This window comes from Idiotropiscis lumnitzeri, chromosome 16 (assembly GCF_059441095.1).
Source record: "Idiotropiscis lumnitzeri isolate Australia: NSW breed Sydney's pygmy pipehorse chromosome 16, RoL_Ilum_1.0, whole genome shotgun sequence".
In the NCBI taxonomy this organism is placed as follows: domain Eukaryota; kingdom Metazoa; phylum Chordata; class Actinopteri; order Syngnathiformes; family Syngnathidae; genus Idiotropiscis; species Idiotropiscis lumnitzeri.
The window spans coordinates 9,205,577-9,221,982 of NC_142406.1; the positions used below are offsets into that span (position 1 = coordinate 9,205,577).

The window sequence follows — 16,406 nt, forward strand, 5'->3', positions numbered from 1 at the left end:
AAAGTGGGGCAAGCACACGTGTGCTAGCGAGGGCCCTCCACTTGACATGTTTTCATACCAGGGAATAAGGTTTCATGGCAAATGTTTCTTTCCCACACTCAGATGGGAGATGACGACTCTTCTGCAGCTGAGATGGCTCCAGAGAATAAAATGCTGATTTTTTTTTTTTTTTTTTGATACATATCTTCGGATTGTAAATTCTGCGCATTACTGCTCCACATGGGTGTGTCTCATGCTGAAGCTTTAACACTCCACCTGAGGGCAGTCGCACAGGATTTTTGAAGCGTAGTTTGTTGTCGAGCAAAACTACAATTTGTCATTAATAGTGTAGGCAACATGGCTTCAGATCCCATTCAATGGTGTGAATGGTTGTCTCTGTCTATATGTGGCCTGTGGTTGACTGGCGAACAAATCAGAGCGTGGTCCTGCCTTCCGTGACCCCTGACACAGATATAGAAAGAAGATATACATTTACACATAGGATTGCGTTTTTAATACTCTACTCATTTCATAAACTGGCCCCATCACATTTCTGTACATTTTTTAAAACATATTTCAAAAAGAGTCGTCAAAATGATTCAACACCCAGCCGTTGATGTGTCCACACCCCGAGGTGAAAATGACCAAATTGTGTCCAATTGGCCACTTTTTCGCTGCAATGTCTTGCGAATATTAATGAGCGTGATTGGTTGTTTGTCTCACAGTGGATATAAAAAGCACCAAATTCCATCAAGTTGAATATGTTACAGCGCACAGGAATTATTGTTGAAACAATTTACCAACATTAAAATGTGGCAAAACAGGGGTGTGTAGACTTTTTATGCCCAATTTAAAGGTCCCTTAGAACCAATCAATGTTTTGGGCAAGTCAACCAAGGTCCTTGCAGCCCTCATTTTGTTTTTTAAATACAGTCAAGGAACTCCAGGAAAAAATACAAATGTGTTTCCTAAAAATTAAGTTTTTGTAAACATTTAATTATAAATATAATTCGCTGAAGAGTCTGTAACGTTGAAATCCATTCAGTGACATTCATTTGAGTCTAGTGATAATTAATGCCATGTGATTTTGACTTTATTCCACTTTATTGAGCAGTAGTATGTAAATGCAAATGATGAGTGTGTAAAATTATACCACCTGCCAGCCACTCAGCTCACCACCTTAGACAAGTTGGGGTGGGGGTTGAACCCCCTTATGCCCCCACCCTCACTCCCAATGAGAGCAATAGTACCAAATGCACCGGTCATAACCTCAGAAGGCAGCTCTCCTTCCAACTGTCTGTCCAAAATTAACCCCCATGACTTTCAAGACACACGGCTCTTGAAGGAAAGACAATTTGGAAAAAGAGGAAATGGACACCAGTTCCGCGTTTTATTTTGGTAAGATGTATGTTCTTCACCTCCTCTGGGTCACGTTTACCTCCACTTTCTGCACCAGTCGTTGTTTTCGTTAAATGACTTAAAAAGTACAACCTGTGAAGTATTTGGATGTGTTGTTTCCAGGTCGTTGTGCGAAATGCAAAAAAGAGGTGCATGGTGCGGAAAAAGTCTGCCAGGCCATGGGACAGCTATTCCATGAAACGTGTTTCTCCTGCAATGTTTGCAGTGAGTTTTCCCGCGAAAGAACATATAATAATTTTTGGAATGTCACAAGAATATTGTGAGGAAGTGCTGAGATGTAGAACCGCAGTGCATTCTACCAATCTGAGTTTGTAATATCATATTGTAATATTAAGACTCTCATGTAACTAAATAAGCAAAGCAACATCAGTTCGAAGCAGTTCTACACCACGCCGGACATCTAATAAGTATAGATTATGTTCAAATGAATTTGTAATCTCATTACATTACGCAAGTGGACCCGATCTTATGGCCATTATGTGTCTATTAACCCAACTTTTCACATTCGTTGTCATGTTATGTCCGAATAAATGAAATGAAAGGAAACTTTACCCTTCTCGTGTTCCCTTTAATTTAGTAGTAAAGCGGATTTGTTTCCCATTAGGTAAAAATCTTCAAGGCAAGCCATTCTATACAGTGAGTGGAATGATCTTTTGTGAGGAGGATTTTTTGGTAGGTAGACGCTTACACACAATGACAAAATTCCTGATACCCTTCAGTTCATAGCCAACATGTGTTTTATTTATTTTATTTATTTTTTCGGAAAATAGTTCCCTGTATCTGATAGCCCAGAACCCAAACGGGGCGTCGTCAATGTACCACAATAAGTGCAGTGTTCTTTACGTCACTTGCTTCATTTTTGCATCAGTAAAAATAGAGCTCATTTGACTTGCCAAATAGCTCCGGTTTTGTCTCATTTATTCAACGGACATTCTCCCCGAAGCGTGGCTTGTCATCTTATTTCAGTGACCATTGTGTGCCAACATTATCCATATATGTGCAATAAACATTTTAGAATATCCCGACAATTAAATTGATAGTTGCATTTTTTTATCATACGCAGTACTCCGGTGTTCATCCATCCCCTGAATTGTGTTACAGCTGCGGTCAATTAATCGTGGATATGGTGAGTATAATGTACATTTCTGTGTATGTTGGTGTATGAAGGATTAATAAACATCGTGCGTGCACTACCAGGTCGTACAGGCTCATGGGAAGTCATACCACTCGGCCTGTTTCTGCTGTGCTGTGTGCAGGCAGGGCCTGGAGGACGTTCCTTTCACCGTGGGCACTGATAAGAAGATTTACTGTATCGACGACTATCACAAGTGAGTAGATTCGCTATTGACTGTCTGACTTAAGAATGGGTCACACCCAATTATTGCTTGTGATGATGAATCCAAGAGTTGCAGGACAGGTTTAACATGAAAGGACTGTTGGTGGTTTCAGGGTGCAGGCTCCTCGCTGCGCTGCTTGCAATAAGCCCATAGTACCGACTGAGGTGGGCTCACAATTTGGAATCAATGATTTTAATTCTGAACATCGCTTAACAGATTTCTGTCATTGTTTTCAGGGTTGCACAGAGTCTACTCGAGTGGTTTCATTTAACAAAAACTACCACGCAGAGTGCTATGGATGCAACGTTGACTTTGTTTGAAGAGGTCGACTGTAAAAGAAATTACATAATATTTTGCTTTGTTTAATTTTTGCCTGCAATGAGTCCAGTCCAATGAGTCATTAAACGGTTGTGATGCGGTGTTATTCTTATTCTTGTTTTTCTTTCTTAGATCACCTTTGAAGAAAAATAAAGATTCTGTTTTGTATTGTATTTCAATGTTAAATTCTAAATGGCCATTTTAATTAAATTAAACTTCCTATACATCCACACAAAAACTTCCATACTTTGATTTCTATCAGCATATAATTTGAAAATACTGTGTTTACATTTTTTTTCAATATGAGACCTTGATGATCAAATAGCATGATTTACGGTATTTTTTTTCATTCCACTGTTATAATATTTCTAATTGAATTTTATTAATCATATCCTTCATATTAACACTAACGCAGAAAAGCACACAATGCAATCAAGTTTGCTCTAATAAGCAGATCAAATTGAAAATCAATACTTATACTGTTCAAAATACATACCGATCATTTTGACAAATATATAAAAATGCAGAAAATTCACAATCAAATCAAATTTGAATACTAATTAAGAAGCACTCACTTTATGAATTGAACAACACAAATGAATGCATTTGCTTGTCTTTTTTTATTTTTATTTTTGGTTGTTTGAATGTTCAAATGCACAACAGTAGCCATAAATTGTGAACGCTCCAGCATCGTTAGAGCGTCCTCGCGTGACGCTATTCGCAACTGACACCCGGAAGCCAGCCCCTTGGAAATGAAAATAATACAGCGTGATGGAAATGGCGTCAGTCACGGTCCGAGGGTGTGCTCTGTGCACGGCCACCTTGCTAAACTTTGCTTTCGTTTTCATATCCGGCGCGGATTTTATTCGCTTTGTATCATTCCGAGCGATTTACCATAACATCACCGGAGAGACGACACTCTGCCAAGGTAAAACTTCCATTACGGTCGCTGGCAAGATCGCGTAAACTTTTACGGTTCAAACGTCTTCCTAATGGATGTGTGCATGACTCATCTGGCACGTTTTTGATATTGCATTATTTTGCACATTTGCGCTGTAGTAATTGTAGTATTATTCCACATTTATTTCGGGCGCTCGGCATACCCGGCTAGCTCAGTCGGTAGAGCATGAGGCTCTTAACCTCAGGGTCGTAGGTTCGAGCCCCACGTTGGGCGCGATGACGTTTTTCTTCAGTCTTTTGTGACATTATTACTTCTTTGTACTTTGAAGTTTCAATTATACATTAGATTAAGCCTATGTAACAAGTGATGGTGTTAATTGTTTTCTTTTATGTTTTCACTAAACAACAAATTCAACAAAAAAAAGAAGAGTTCCAAAATAACATTTGCATACATTCTTTTCAAACACAGAATATTTCATATAATGTTACTCATGAAATTGCTTCATGCCTATCTATGATTGATTAGAACCTATACAGCTACATTCAGTTCATTTTGTTTTTAAAAATAATTATAATTAAAATAAACTTATTGCTACTGTTATAGTCCTCCATTCATAACCTCTAAAAAGTTCTTTTTGGAGTCTTTGATTTTCATTAACACTATTCACACATACTGAGTTGCCTATTTCACGCTCCACTTAAACAAAACACTCTTCTTTTGTTTTATTGATTTTGCCACAGTGCCGCATGTGTTTTGTTGCATAAACAGCTTCACTTTGTACTTATGTGTTTATTCATCATATCAGACTCCATACCATGGTCAGAGGCACTACGGGACAGCTCTGTCCTCAAGTCTCTGGTTGTGGATGTGGCTTTGCTGGCTCTCTTCACCGTGCAACACAGTCTGCTTGCATGGCCTCCTGTCAAACAGGCCTGCCAGTCGATCCTGGGCTCCCTGAACAGGACTGCATACTGCTTCACCACTGCAGTGGCTCTCCAGGTACTGCAGTACTCATCGGATTAGAATGTGAACCAGCCTTGTTATTTAACAGTTGTTCTATTTCCACGATTAGATCCTGATGCATTACTGGCAGCCTGTAACTGGTGCCCCCTGCCTGTGGTCAGTGCGCCAAGCACCCTGGAGTGTCTGGTTCCCTCTGCTCTGCTTCACTGTGCACTTCTTCTGCTGGGCTATCATCTGCACCATCCTCATGACGTTTGACTACCCAGAACTGTTGGGCATTAAACAGGTAAACTCATATTAGAAATAAAAATGGATTTTAAAACTCATTCACTGCCAGTCCAGGTAAAATGAATGTACTTTTTGGCTTCTATCCCCGTCAATGGCAGTGAATGAGATGAAGAACTGGACATTGAGATGAGTAAACTGTCCTGTGCCTTTTCTTACGTAGGTGTATTACCAGTGTTTGGGTATGGGGGACCCCCTATCCTACAAGTCATCCCAGGCCCAACGCTTCCTCTCTCACTTCCGCCATCCGGTGTGCCTGGAGCTTGGTGTTGTGCTGTGGCTGCTACCGGCTTTATCCCTTGACAGGCTGCTCCTGGCATTAACGATGTCAGTCTACCTGGCGCTGGCACACTCGCTGGACAAACAGGATTTAGCTTTCCTTTGCGACCATCTTAGCAGCAAGGTGCAGCTCTTTACGGAGCCGTACCGGGCAAAAGGCCCAAACCCCAGCTTGGACAGCAACCACAAGGACAAGTGAAAGTAATCATGCTGCTGTGAGCTGAAGCCAATTTAACACAAAACGTAAACACTGTCTTAGAACTGACTGGTCTTCTGGATTTGAAAGACTCTCTGTGACCTTTTTGCTCCTTCTTGGTGCATTTGTCAATTTGCAGTATCACAAAAGGAGGGTTCTATAATTATAATTATAAACCCCCCATAGAAACAAGAACCACTCTTTTTTTTAAGTATGGATTTTTGGATGATTGCATGGTTATTGGGTAATGGTGATGTAATTAATTTGTTGTATTTTTTTTAACATAGATTTATTTTTTATCTTTTTTTAATTGTTTATGAAACATTTTATATCAACATAAAATCAATACCTTGAATACTATTAATTTGATATTTTAGATTGGCAAACACAAATATTGGTATTATGAAAATAAATGTAATTTGGAGCCCAAAGATGTTTGAGTGAATACCGGAGAGCATGACTCGGTTAAGAATATGTTTTTCAAAAATTAATTGTACACTCCAGTGTTAATAGATATTTACAAGTGCCTTTTTTGGTGTCAGTCCTGATCCTGATTCTTCGTGCCAGTTACTCCTTCGGCTTCTGCCCCCTCTGGACCCCCTCCATCCTCGATCTCCTCCAATTAGAGGGAGGGATGAGACGTGTGTGTGCGTGTGTGTGTGTGTGTGTGGAGGTGGAAGGTTAGAGCCCGGGCAGACGGCCGTGCTCTTTAAACGCCTTTCTTAGGTCCCACAATATGGTGCTTGCCACTTAACTCTACTGATGGAATTGAACGTAATTATCGGATTAGTGTCCTGGTGCTTGGAACCAGAAAATATTTACTGTACTCCAGTGATGGTGCTGTGCTCTGGCACTCGGTTGGTTCTAAGTGGGACCTAAAAGTACGACTGATTATTTTATTTTTTTTCGTGAGATACTGCATATATGCATTTTTGGTTGGAGAAGCCATGATCTAGTGGAGCGCAAGGCAAAGTGGATTCAGCAATAGTAGGCCTAATACAAAGCAAGATTCTTGTAAGTATCGTTCAGATGTGACTTTTACAGAAATATGTTATATAAATTAAAAAAGGACATCTTTTATTTTAATGGTTTTACAATGGACTGTGCAACAATTAACAAAGATAATTAAGAACTATTTTGTTTTTGACACAAAGTGTTCATACTTAAGGTTGGGATTAGATTTCGTGGAGAAATATGCGTCAATTTACCAAGAGCTGTACAGATGAATTTCAATAGACGGTGCTCATTGAATAACACTGTGCAGTTCTACACAAATGTTAACTACTGTCAGCCGTTTTAAATGTGTAAACTAGAAGTAAGCATAATTATCATTGGATTGGCAGAATTTTTGATACGTGTATTACCTCTTAATAGATTAAGTGGTCATGACGATGTGATGGTGTACATTATTTACCATTATGATCATAACAAGTCTGCCTCACAGTTCTGACATTCAGTTGGCTTGCACGGGTCTTTTCTGGGTGTTTCAGCAATCTTCCACACACCGAAAACAATTTTCAATGGTCAGTGTGTGTGAATGTGATTGGAAATGAATAATGAAAAGAAATCTACTTAAAATAATATAAATAAATAATATATTGATGTACCATACTGCCAACATAAGCAATGTCAACTTTATGTGTGATTTAACTTGTACTTCCCCTTTCTTTACCCCAGTCACAGAGGCCAGGACCCAAATCCCGTGTAGGCCCAAAACCTGCCGCTTTTTTGTTATGTCTGTCTCCTCTCTTCCGGAATGGAAGCAACTCCTGTTGGAGAGAAAGAGGAGAGAGGAAGAGGAGCGGGGAAGGCGAGAAAAAGAAGAAGAGGAGAAGTTTGCCAACATGCCTGCCTGGAAGCGAGGGATCATTCAGCGGAGGAAGGCAAAACAGGAAATATTGGGGGACCAGGAGAAGGAGAGAGACATTGCTGTCCTGCCGGTGGATGCCCAACCTCCCTCGGATATACTAAGTGATACTGAGAACTCCACAACTGTCAGTCAGGGAAATGAACAATCACTCAGTCCAGATCCAAGCCAGTGGATGGATGGAGATCTTAAATCAACCAGTCAGGTCTCCATGGAAACCATCGTTCCGGTTCATGAAAACCCATTTATACGCACACAGAGTATGTGGAGGAAGGGGAAGGACGGGGATGTGGGGAACCAGGAGAGGGGCAATGATTCTGAGGTAAAGGAGCAGGAAAAGGACAAACTGCCCTCCAGGGGTCATGATGGGGACACCGGAAGAGGAAGGAATATTGAACAGAAAATTGAGAGATTTCGAGATTTGAGTGAAGGACGAGACAAAGAAAGGAGCAGAGACAGGAGTCAAGGGAAAGAGAATAACAGGGAGATATGGGAAAAGGGCACATGGAAAGAATCAGTGAAAGATGTACACAAGGAGAAAGAATTCCTGAAGGAGGAAAATGAAAGAGATCCGGCAAATTCATTTTCCCCCCTTGTCCCTTGTCTTCGAACCATTCGTGCAGACAATATCATCATTATTGAACAGAATCGCAGAGGCAGTGATGAGATTAGAACAAAATGGAGGGAGATGGAGGTGGAGCGCCCTGAGGAGGACTTGCAAGGAAAGAGGGGCATGAAGATGGACCTCCGAGAGATCCTGGCAGGGGGAGCGAGCGTGACCGAAATCCGAGCTTCTGATGTTCTAATCATAAAACCCACAGCGAGCATTGAGGAGCGGTCTTCAGGAGGAGGAGGAGGCAAAAACTCAGGGAGAGAGGATGGCGAGATATGCACCTTGGATGCAAAGAGGGAGCATTTAGCCCCGGAACTCAGAACCGAAACTTCCCGGATAAGGGAAAAAGATAACTCCAAAGAAAAAGAAAGACCATGCGGCCAGGCAACAATGATTAAGGATCACAGGATGAACAGCTTGGATGACAATGTCTTTTATGAAAGAGGTGGGAGAGTTAGCCAGCTGCTTTCTAAATTCGGAGAGCTTCGGAAACCTCCCTCCAGATCAAAAAGTTCAGATAACTTCCTTCGACCCGGTAGGAGGAAAAATTCAAGGGAAAACGATGAACAAACTGAGGGGATGACTTCCGATGGGAGAAATGTGCCACTCAAAGGTGTGCCAAAACGGTCATTCAGCTTCTCCGACAGGGTCGCCTGTGCTAAGGAAAACGGGTTGGATCCAGATGGGTACTTTGAAAGGAAACCACGTCAGAGGATACATTCAGACAGGAGTGGGGCAGGATTAGGGAAGGAAATACCAGCAAAGTGCAAAATGGTGTGTGTACGAGTTTTAGACAAAGACAACTTTGGTAAACATAAGGATGGTCTATTAAGAAATGAAGAGCAGAGTAATATAGAATCCAGAATCCAGAAAAGAAGTGATTCAGGGATGGGATTCCAAAACAGGACAGAAGTTAAGAAACTAGACCCCATTGAAAAGAGGACTTTAGGGATGGCAGGTAATGAAGATAAAGAAGGCTTCACAATGGCATCTATAAAAAGCACAGAGGGAATTTCATTCGCTAGAAGAATACCAATCAGGCAAGATGGAAAAGCAAGGACGGCTGAAAGAGAGGCAAGGAGACTCTCAGAGAAGGATTGTGACACGGGAAGATATTCTGAAAGACAACTTTTCGACAAAGCGGAGGCATTTGAGAAAATTGAGGCATTCCCCAGCTGTTGCGCTGCAGAGAGTTGCTATAGGCTTGAATCAGACCACAGAGAGTGCTCCAGTCTGCTCAGTACTGTAGCAGACAGAGGGACAGAGTGGGATGTTTTGTCCCATCACACCGAAGAGCTTATCAGCAAAATTGAAAAAATTGTAGACGCACCTGATTATAACAACGAGAAAGGTGAAAGATCTTACAAGATTGAGTTCAAGCAAGCAGCACATAATGAGACTGCTACTTATGAAGCAACCCCCAGATCTCCAAAGGTGATCCCTCCTTTGGGGAACCCTCCAGGTCCCCTAGAGATCCAGATCCCTAGGACTGTGTTTTATGTCGCAGAGGAGTTGGCAAGAAAGAAGACCACAGGTCAAAGCAAGGAAGGTAAAGACTATGAAGAAGGACAAGGAGTCGAGAGGAGGGATAGTTGGAGGATCGGCAAGCCCTTGAGCCGCATAGAGTCCCTGCGAGAGAAAATTAGACAAAAAGAGCAGGAGAGGCTAAGACAAAGGAGGGCGCTGGGCGTGAATGGGAGTGAAAATAAAATGATTTCTGACGCGCAGACAGAAGGGGACACCTGTGAGGAGAGTGGGACTGAAAAAGCCAAAGTGTGCGAAAACATAACTCCTCTGCAGAAGAGGATGATTGCAGCACAGAGCAGTGAAGCAGACACAGAGGTGCAGACATCCGGGTCTGTGTTTGACATCACGCAGGAAGTCGATGCGTTGAAAAACTGCCCTCAGCTTCCTGTTTCTGTTCTAGACTCACCCACTGTTGGTGAAGAGGAAGTAACTAGCGGCTTCGCCAATGCTCCCTCCGAAGATTGTGGTGAATGTCGTCAAATATCTGAGGATGAACATGACGCTTTGAAACATGTGGAAGAACAAGTGACACAACACAGGAGGCAACTCAGGAGCAGTGAAGGAGACCGAGAGGAAAAAGACAGCGAGGACCCTGAGAAGGAAGTTGAGGGATACACATCATCCATTGATCCTGCGCAACCTCCCTCCCCATCGCCCCCGAATCCCAACTCCCTCGCAGCAATGAGTCGGATCTACAATTTGGAGACAGTCGGTTCAAGGTCAGGCTTGTGTTTAAGAGAGAGGAATGTGGACGTTTCATCGGTACATCTCATTAAGGTGAAGCCCCTCATCGCGTCAGATGCTCAAAAGGCAGATGGTAAAGTATTCTCGGGACAAGATGCGTGTGGACTTAAGACAATACAACTTCAATTTGAGCAGCTTCATCTTAAAGAGCAGGAAGTGCTGCAGTCCCAACATGTTGCCTCAACATCAAACACTCCCTGTAAGGACAAAGAGGCAAAAGGACCCCAAAGCAAAGGATTCAGAAAGCATAAGCCTGAAGAGATAGTCAAAGAAACAGCAGAAACGAACCCCAAAGTCTGTCCCAGACGGGTTTTTTCTCCAACATCTCACCTCAAACAACCAAACCCAATTAATACCTCACACCTCAGGAGCCAATCCCCGGACAAATCTCTGAAGCCCTCCGACTGTGCACCAACTCCAGCCCCCTCGCCGTGTTCTCCATCGCCCACTGCCTCTCCAGCACCATCACCAACATTCTTCTCCATTCGCAGTGCCTCAGGGGCTCACGTGAAGAGAGGGGCCACCATTACGATCACCCCCAAAAAGTCCACAGGAACGGGAAGACCACCCGGACCCATAACGTCGTCCATACCAGCAGCATGCGCCAATTCCAAACTTCCCCAGCCGACCCAACCAACTCAGACGATCTCAACTGTGGCTGAGCCCACGAAGAAGAAATATCCAGCAGTAGAGGAAATTGAAGTGATTGGCGGATATCTAAACCTGGAGAAGTCATGTCTCGTTAGGAGCAAAGGGACTCCCAAAAAGGTAAGTGTGACGTACTTCATACTGTTAAAACAAAAAAAATCTTGAGGGGAACTGCGTTGTTCGCCAACATCTAATTGGTCATATCACAGATTAACAGATTTTATCCGTGGCCATCATCACGATGAACTTGAGACAGGGGGAAACCTCATTTTACGTCACCTGTCTCTTTTTGTTGAGTGGAATCTCCTTTCACTGGGAGAACATCCCTCTTGATTGAAAGGCCCAACCACAGAGACAGACTTAAGCTGTTTAAAGCCTTATCAAGCACGGCATCATGATTCTTAGCCATAAAACCCTCGCTGGGATCTGCGTTGCCACTTTGTTCTCTTTGTCATAGTGAACTGTGAACTTAGTAAATAACATGAATTGCCCAGGTAATGATTATATCGACGGATAATCTGTTTTTACACTTCTGTAGCTATATGCATACCTTCCACTATTATTACAGTAACTAATAACATTAACTGCAATATTAGTATTATAAAAATATGCTAATGCTAACTATTAATACTCTGTTTCATTTTGGAAGTAAGTTGCCCAACACTGATATTGAGAGAGTGAGCATTTTAAAGTGAGACGACATTGTCAGGCAAGAAGTCTCTTCCTCCCTCTTGCCTGCCAAGCAAATACTTGCTTCTCAAATTCTTTCGAGTCCATGCGAGGCAACACCGGTGTTTACGGCAATTGAGTGTTTTATGGTCTCACTGAAGTTAAAAGTTCAAAATGTTCCCCACTCGGTTTGTTGAATCACATTTAAACATGTGCATGTCTGAACAAAATGTGCTTTAATGCCTCGGTGTTCAGACTTCTTCCTCTTCTCCTTACACCAATGTTGCAGTTTAAGCTGACTCAGCTATTTTCCACAAATCTGTCTTTGGATATTTTTTACTATTCCAATGGATTCCTCGCATTGCACGCCCACCAGTTATGGGTGCCAGGCTGCCAGTTTTGTTTTCCACCAAAGGAATTACAGTAGGCGTACTCGAGTCAGTGAGTTGAAAGCGTCTTATGAGTTTAAAAATAAAGATGTTAACTGCTAAAATAGAAACTCGGCTAGCAAAGACTCAGTTCCTCATTTAAACTTAACTTCTCTTTACTATTTTACTGAACTGCAGAAACCTAGAAGCTCTTCAAATGTGGTCGGGGGGGGGGGGGTTCTATTACCCCAAGTAGTTTATAATGCACATGCAATATGATAAATATTATTATAAATTGTCCAAGGAAAGGCTGGTTGCTAGTTGTTAGCATGGCTCACAGTCAAGATATTCTGAGTCCAAATCGAGCCTACTCACACACCTACTTGCACATTCCAAAAACAAGCATGTTTGATTAATTGAAAATTTGAAGAAAAGAAATACATACCCGTATGTGTGGATATGGATGTGAATTAACTTTCACTTGTACTAGTGTCACAGGAATGTTTAAATGTCAGCGCGTGTAGGTATGTAAGCACAAGCATGTTTGAAGTGTTTGCGCGGGTATGGGAAGCTGGCTAATGAGCATTACAGTAAATTAAACTGTTAAGCAATCAGTCATTAAAGCCCAACTAGGCAGTGTGCCTTTGTTGTTGTTTGTTGTTCCTAGCACGAAGGGAGTTTGCAAACTTGGACGTTGGAACGGAGATATGAACACTCCCAGGTTAGGTTAGTTTAGCGCTAGCTAGCTGGTACAACAGAACATAAATGGGTTTAAAACATTACAAAGAGCAAAACATTTTAGACACCATGTTAGACATATGATGTTGGTACACTGATATATTTTCAAAATAATTTTTACTAAGCAAAGGTACAGTAACTATTTTGTGCTAGCTAGCTTGGCTTGTATAGGAAATGGATGGACTTGATGTTGTTTTTTTTCGTTTTTTTTAAACCAACATACAATTCTCTGTTCGCAAATGTCAATCTCTTTAGCTGGTGATAGTAAAGCGACTGTAAGTTGTGACTGGCTCTAACATGCCTGTTGGGCTTTGTATACTTTGACTCAGGCTTAACCCCTCTGAACTATGCCGTCAAGTCACAGCGGGGTGTGACGGGTTTGCCTTCTCTGATTCTTTTTCTTCTCTTCATGCTTCTTATATCATCGTTTTAAATAATTGTCTTTATTTGTCCAAATTTTAAAATAAAAATAACCTTTGCGGGTGTCTGTTCGCCGACTCCAAAGACTGTCCAGTTCTAACACTGACCTGACTCTTTCCGTCACCAGTCTCTGCTGATTTAGCCAGGGGTTAATAAGGTTGAGGGTGCTGGGATAAGCTTTCTTTGCCTCACTATGATTCGCCCAGCCAGGCTTATGCACGGCTATTATCTACAGGCCCCTGCAGACAGTCTCAGGGGAAGATGGAAAGGTAACTCGGGTCGCGTGTATTGTCTACCTTGCTGAATCCACCTTGTGTCGACGCGTCCCCTATTTTTTGGGGGGGTTGGGATATATTTGTATTTTCTGTATTTAGAGTACTACTCTGACATTTCAGCAATCAAGCTGCTTGAAAAAAAATCATTCAGAATAAAGGCAAAACAAAATTTCTATATCTTTGCATGGCTTACTCAGACCAGTGACGATAGTCGTATAAAATATTCAAGAAACTACTCTGAGCGCTCCTTTGCGCACAGTTTCAGTTAACATCAAATTGATGGTGTGTAAACATTCCCCACCCTGCTCAACTCTGCCAATCCTATACCGTCTTGGGATAAATGTCATTTATTTATTATTTATTATATTTGGTTTAACCTAGAATCCTTTTTTTGTATTGCAGTTTTACCTCATTTACATGACTTGTTACATGGTGTTGAATTTCTGTTTCTCTTTCAATGCTTGATGCCCTCAGGATTTTATTTCGTCATTTGAATTACAGAGAGGTCATGAATTATGTGAGGCACGCAAGTAGTTGCTTGTAGGTCTGTCTGTTGAGTTGTCAAAGAGCAACGAGACTGCCGTTAAATGTGAAGGACAGCAATAGAAGAAAAAATATGAACAGCTTAAAAAAAAAAAGATAAAAAAAATTGCAACAATATTGTACCAAAGCAATACTAGGAGAGTCAACAATGTCGTATGAAACAATGCTTTGACCTGATCCCAAAAACAGCAACCATGTGATTTTTTTTTTTTTTTTGTGAAAATGTATTCAGATCCCTTGTGTTAATGTTTTTTTTTTCAAGTAAGATTGCATTTCTATTATTTCAACCTCTTGTCCCTTTCACTGTCAACAGGGGAAGGTGTGTTTCGATGAGGACCGACTCGAGCAAGTGTGCGAGTATCCTTCCGAGACCTCCATGATGGTCTCCACCGCTTACCCCCATGAAACGGGGAGGGCCGAGACGCCGCAGGGAGAAGACCCGCAGGAGGAGGAAGGGGAAGCGGACGGAGATGTCGTATCCAAGAGCCAAAGGAATTTGGGGACTGCATTGGGACGGGGTCTAAGAGTGGGTCAGTGTCACCCCATTCTCAAAAAACAGAATGTGTAATCACAAATGGCTTAAGTGATTTCCAAAAAAATGTTCAAACTAGACCTATTTGTTTCTTAATACATTACGTTCGAAGATAATTGCATAAAATGTGCAATGACTGAGAATTCTGTAGTACTGAATATTGGTGATAAAAGCATTCTTGGTTTTTTGGGGGGCGTGGCTAAAGCTGGGCCCAGTGACACACTTGGGGTCTCTGTAGGATTCCCTTAAAATAACTTGAGAATCTGTATTCGCAATTTGGCATCAGTGGTTAACAATCCCAATTGTGATGTGCTGCTATTTTGCTAAGCCTACACCCCGAAAAAAATCTGCCCTTCCTATAATCCGCTTGTGCGGCCACTTTAGAGTGCCTCGTTGTCGGCAGTGAGTGTGCGCATGTCACTGAGAGAACGGCTGAAGAGTCAGGAGGCGGTCACATTAATGCAACCTCTGTTCATAAAAATGAAAAGTGCTTTTTAATTAAGTAAAACACAATTCCGGAACTCATGTTGTTTTCCCTCCCATCTCTACCCTCTTATTTTTTCCAGATGAGTCGTGCCCTCGGTAGACGCCACTCACCTCGCCAAAATACCCGAGCGATGCAATCAGGTTTTTCCGAGATTTTTGAATGTTCCATTAGATGTGTTGAAATGAGTCATGATGTGCAGCTTGATTCCTGCTGTTGATAGAAGCAGTTAATTGTTTATATTTAGCTTTATTTTTCCGGGGAGAAATGTCAATGTGAATGTATGGCATATAATGTCAAAGTTTTTGTTCTCTAGCTTTTTTCGGTGCTCTGTGGCAAAAGATCACTTGTCTATGCAATTAATGAAGATTTTTATTCTGTAGTTAATGTATTTGATAGGATTTGAATTTCTGGTATCAAGTCAGTCAATCAGTGATGTTTATCTCAACTGAGTGCCTTGTGAACGCTTTATATTCTGAACCCACACAGATGGTATGTAAATCAGTTGATGATTTTATTTGTATGTATTCTTTAAAGAAAAAAATTGTGACTGTTATTTTAATATTTTTGTCATGTGAAGGTGGCAAAAACTCATACTGGACAAGACAACAGATTTGCATTAACATTTTACAACTGCTGTCAAGAGTATTGGCGGTGTATTATTTACACGTACATGATTGAGTACTTTTTGTTTGATTTGGTTGATTGGTCTGTACAGAAATGCCACAAATTATTTTTATTTTTGAAATGGATTGCTTGAAAAAATGTAATAAATGTTTAAAACCTTTTTTGTGTCTATGTTGGTACTTATACAAGCATGCACGTCAGTGCATATGTTTATGTGTATATACTGAGTTGTTTGTTCTTTTTTATGTGTCGCAATTATGTTCGACTGAAATGTTCTACTCTCCACGCATTATTTATTAAGAGGTCAAATAAGTCACTTAAATACCCACTGAAGGCCCAAGTACTGAAACTGACCTCCAACCATATGAGCACTATTTTCTGTCAGATGATAAAGCAAGTTTGTTGTGTTATTTAATGCATTGAATGTTTTGTGGTTTTATATTTATTTTTTCAGGTGAAAACGAAATTCTGCACCTCAAGGTGCAATCTTCAATAAAACTGAAAAATACTAAATATACCTGTACTTCCAAAATATTTGCCGCCTTTCCTCCCAAAGCTATGAGAATTAGGAACACATTTTTTTATAAGATATAATATAATATAAAAACTAATAAATTAGTTGAATCAGTAATTCCATTTTACTAATCTGTTTTAATACAGCTGCAGTGTAAAAAT

General features: G+C 41.1%; 3 protein-coding genes across 4 annotated transcripts; all 3 read left to right on the plus strand.

The window, feature by feature from the left end:
• Positions 1 to 1,348: 1,348 nt before the first annotated feature.
• Positions 1,349 to 3,054, plus strand: limd1b (LIM domains containing 1b). Its single transcript, XM_088278748.1, has 7 exons — positions 1,349 to 1,376; positions 1,500 to 1,601; positions 2,002 to 2,069; positions 2,461 to 2,523; positions 2,595 to 2,725; positions 2,847 to 2,898; positions 2,971 to 3,054. Exons 1-7 carry the CDS (start codon positions 1,349 to 1,351, stop codon positions 3,052 to 3,054), a joined length of 528 nt encoding a protein of 175 aa, XP_088134874.1.
• A 735-nt stretch (positions 3,055 to 3,789) lies between these two features.
• On the plus strand, positions 3,790 to 5,829 carry nrm (nurim). The gene is made up of 4 exons (XM_088319169.1): positions 3,790 to 3,980; positions 4,759 to 4,952; positions 5,026 to 5,202; positions 5,365 to 5,829. The coding sequence occupies exons 1-4, from the start codon at positions 3,824 to 3,826 to the stop codon at positions 5,677 to 5,679; spliced, it is 843 nt and encodes a 280-aa protein (XP_088175295.1). The 5' UTR covers positions 3,790 to 3,823; the 3' UTR covers positions 5,680 to 5,829.
• Positions 5,830 to 5,843: 14 nt separating this feature from the next.
• ppp1r18 (protein phosphatase 1, regulatory subunit 18) lies at positions 5,844 to 15,891 on the plus strand. 2 transcript variants are annotated; one of them, XM_088319171.1, is made up of 4 exons: positions 5,844 to 6,690; positions 7,354 to 11,195; positions 14,402 to 14,618; positions 15,187 to 15,891. In XM_088319171.1, exons 2-4 carry the CDS (start codon positions 7,410 to 7,412, stop codon positions 15,204 to 15,206), a joined length of 4,023 nt encoding a protein of 1,340 aa, XP_088175297.1. In that variant the 5' UTR covers positions 5,844 to 6,690; positions 7,354 to 7,409; the 3' UTR covers positions 15,207 to 15,891. The 2 variants fall into 2 exon arrangements, with proteins under 2 accessions (XP_088175297.1, XP_088175296.1); XM_088319170.1 differs by having other exon boundaries at positions 14,402 to 15,891.
• The last annotated feature ends 515 nt before the right edge of the window (positions 15,892 to 16,406 follow it).